This window comes from Abrus precatorius, unplaced genomic scaffold (genome assembly GCF_003935025.1).
Source record: "Abrus precatorius isolate BTA unplaced genomic scaffold, Abrus_2018 Scaffold11, whole genome shotgun sequence".
Lineage (NCBI taxonomy): Eukaryota > Viridiplantae > Streptophyta > Magnoliopsida > Fabales > Fabaceae > Abrus > Abrus precatorius.
In genome coordinates, this window is record NW_020874303.1 from 27,395,176 (window position 1) to 27,399,345 (window position 4,170).

A 4,170-nucleotide genomic window follows, 5' to 3' on the forward strand; every position below is an offset into this window, starting at 1 on the left:
AATATACAAATGTTGGTTATTGCGAGTGAAAAAGCTAGATCATGTAATAAGTTGGACTCTTCAATAATATTCATTTTAAACTGTTTTAGTTAATATAAGTTATTTTAAGAATAAAGAACTTCTAGGAACTTCATGTTCAAAATTTTTCCTTATACAATCGACAAATCATAACAAAAAAAAAAGGGTAATGCTAAGTAAAGTGGTGAGAAGATAATTCTATGAGAGTAAGTGTTTCAACAGTCAAAGGAGAAACCGGACATACGTGAATGGATAGAATGAAAGCAAGTGATTTTATTCATTACTCAATACAACTCATGAATAATGATCAAAAATCAAAAACCCATAATCATCTTATTCCTAATAAGCTTTGGAAGCGTATCCACCTTCTCCCTATTTTGGTGTTCATGTGCTGCCCATGGAGTGGGTAGAATAACAGCTTCATGTTGGGCCTTAGCCACACGATCTATGGTGTCCTCACTCACCCCAAATGCAGCTGCAAGCTCAGGCCCCATCATGGTCCTCATAAGTGACGTGGCACCAACCAAAAAGTATGGCTTGTTCCTTTGAGCTGAGGTGGTGAACCCAAAGAACTCTAATGGTTCATTCCTTGATGCTATTTGGCAGAACGCAAAGTACCTTGGGATAAAGAACACATCTCCTTCTTTGACGTGGGTGTCCATTGCATTGCTTCCATTTGGAAACACAATTTGGATTCTACCTGACCCTTTCAACACTATGCCATACTCGGTTGCCCTTGGATTCACATGGGGTGACATCATAGATCCCTACCATACAGTCAATGCAAAAAAAATTAATGACACTTTGTAAGATCAAATTTATAGCCAAATATAATGATGCATCCATGTGTACTTTGGAGCATAAAATTAAATACATTTATAATTGTTAATTTGAAAATGAATGTTAAGATTTTGATGAAATGTGATTAGTAATTATTATTTTGTACTTAATCTACTAAAATATACTGTGCATTTAAGAATAATATATAAGATCAAAATATTGAATACTTTGCTTGCATACCGCTGTGAGATTGACGTGATAAATGCCAACGCCAGAACTTTTGAGTGGAGAATAATCATAGCCATCTATAGCAACGCTCCAACCATAGTTGTTCATGAAATCTGGTTTTCTATCATAGAGGTTGCAAGAGTGAGGGGATTTACGAGAATAATCCCTTGTGTTCTTGTTCTCATCACCAAATACAGATTCCAAGAGCTTCCTCCATGAAAAACTTGTTTGCTGCTCTTCTTCATCACTTTCTTCTTCTAGTTCTTGCACCATGTTCCTCAGGTGTTGCAGTTTTTCTTCCTCCTTAAGTTGAAGGAACTTGGTCCATATGCTTGTGGCATGTGAATCGCCCACATGCACAATTGGGCCTTCATGTTGCTTACTAAGGAGTCTTCTCAAATCTGCTCCTGATACCTGGGTTAGTTTATACAAAACTTTGGTTAATTAGTGTTTTGTGAGTATATTTGGTGACTTGGTTCTCCATGTTGTTATATAATAAAGTTAATTATTAACTTACGTTAAAAGCAGCTTCAAGGATTTCAGGCTCGAATCCAGAAAGTACCGATGCTGGATTGGCTCCTCCTCCAATATAGAAGGACTACAAAACATTGAAAAATGTTAGACCTAGGACAATTATTATCTCTAGTAAAGTGTGTAACATGATTTCTCAAAACTATAAAGAACTACTAAGTTATTAAAATGGATGGATATATGTACCTGGAAAATATCAATTCCCAAACTCTCTGAGGGGTCAATGCTGCAGATAATGTGAAGTCTTTGACTCTCTTCAATATTCACCAAATAGAATGCAGAACCAGCTGGAATTTGATACACATCCCCCGTCTTCAAATGCCTTTCCGCTAGTTCATCTTTGTATATGAATCCCAACTTTGCTTCTCCTGAAACCATTTCCAAGTTAACTATAAAATCCCAAGTGGGGCCATAATACACGGGTTAAATAAAATGTAACATAATAAGCAAATTCTATTGTTTGACACATAATAAAAAAGACTAAAACATGAGAAGTGGTACATTGACGTACATAACAAAATACAATGTTTCATTCCCTTCTGTGCACGCCACAAAAGTTACCTACGTATCCTTTGACATCAAGGTTCAACTTCATGCATTTTCATTCGCTATCTTATTTAATAAAAACCAAATATATATAGCACTCTTGAAATTCTAGGTAAGTGCACCTGTGATTTCCAATGCATGAAAAACCTGACAAAGAGTTGGAGAGAGATTATGATACCTGTACGCAGGAATATGATCAAACTAGAGTCAAGATACTGAGGAATGAAGAGGGACCTTGGTTCCATAGTGATGAAACCAATGTTCAAAGCTCCTCTCCAAAATCCTACCACCATAGCTTTCTAGCACTCGCATCTCACCTGCATCAGTCTTTGCTACGCGCTTGGATTTCTGCATCATGAACATTTTATCTGCCCTTGCAGATCTCTCTTCTCTCTCTTTCCCCTCTGTCATCCAAAACCCCATTGTAATTGCCACACCATGGCAAAAAACAAGGAGCAACACCAAAAGGGTGCCTCTATTTCCCATAGTTTCTTACTATTACTTCACTAATCTTAGCTGTTTTTGATTGCTTGTGTTATGATCAGCAATGGGAAGAGCTTATAAAGAGGAGTCAGATAATCTTGTGGGATACACGCGTCGGCCATGTATAACCTCAAGGAATTTTTTGGATATATATGCTATATAAAGTGTACATGTTTCTTAATTGAGCTCCTCCCAAGAGAAATTTTCGATTTAGAACAAAGTCTGTGTTTGAAAATTTCTACTTTAACATTAATATCACCTTATATGACTCCTACTCCTTTGCAACAATTTTCTTTTATTTCTTGTGTTCGAAGCTGAAAAACAATTGAATTATGATGTAAACTGTAGCTAAACATGTTTTTTTTATACCTTTTTCTGTGTTCCTGGTGGCTTGAACATTTCAGTATTATATTTAAAATTTGTGTCTATTTTGCAAATAGACATTAAACAGGTCCACTTATTTGATATCAGTTAGGGAGATAGAAACAAGATTTTGAATTATATTTCTTTTGCAACCCTTTTCATTGATCTTAATTCAATAAGTTGTTAACGTATGCTACCTATCTTCACAACAGGAGTTCAAATTTTTGGCTGGGATATTTTTCTTTTTCAAATGCAGGTATGCTCAAAATGATATTCAATTTCAGAAATTCACAAGATGATGCATTGATGCTCTTATATATAACAAGTAATGATTACCTCATCGCTCCCACAGTGTGTATAGTTCTATTTCTCGATTTCATCTAGATAGTGAAAGTAATTTATTATTATTTTTTTGCTAAACAATGTTCTGAACAATTAAAAAAAAAAAAAGACAAGGAAAAAGCTTTTTTTTTTCCGTACTTTTGTTCCTGTAGTGTCAAGCCAGTTGTAAGAAAATGGGCTTTAATAGGTAAGACTATCCTTATATGGTAAGTCTTTTAGTGGCCCAAGATGTTTTTATTTTCCAACCAAAACATTTCTTGAGACGGGTATTATGATATTGTCTTTGCCAATTTCGGTTCATTATACTCAAAATAAAACAAACTAAAACCCACCCAAATCCATCCATGACCTAGTCAAAATATGTGACTCTAAAAATTTTTTGACACGTAAAGTAGGTGTTTTAATTGTATTCTATTTTATTTTTGCCCAACTAAGAAACAAATAAGTTTACTAAGTTGCTCGTTTTAAAATATCATTACAATACGTATCTGAAATAGTTTGAATTCGTCAACAATAACCTTAATTTATATCTTAAATGAAATACTATTATAAAAAGAAAAAAAATATTCCTAGTCTAATTTCTGTCGTTTATTTTTCTATAAAATCTTTGTTTATTTGAAGAGTCGAATGAGTAAACATTCAAAGTAAATGTCTGATAATGCTCAAAAGGAGGAATCGGAGAAGTTTACGAAGAGGTAAGTTAAAGACAAACTACTAAAGACTAATGACAAATAAGACAATACAAATTAAAGAAACTTATCACTAAAGACTGGTGGCAAAGTCTGACACAAAGTAGGAATGGAAAAAATAAAAATGAGAATTGGTATAGAACGGAATAAATTCACATCGTGACAAATTTGGAAAACAAAAATAAGAAAA

At 34.1% G+C, this 4,170-nt stretch overlaps 1 protein-coding gene across 1 annotated transcript; it reads right to left on the bottom strand.

The window, feature by feature from the left end:
* Positions 1-332: 332 nt before the first annotated feature.
* Positions 333-2,589, bottom strand: LOC113855954 (vicilin-like seed storage protein At2g28490). Its single transcript, XM_027487584.1, is given in 6 exon segments — positions 333-785; positions 1,039-1,440; positions 1,544-1,624; positions 1,744-1,925; positions 2,282-2,372; positions 2,374-2,589. Coding segments are annotated over 6 exon segments (1,425 nt in total).
* Between the last annotated feature and the right edge of the window lie 1,581 nt (positions 2,590-4,170).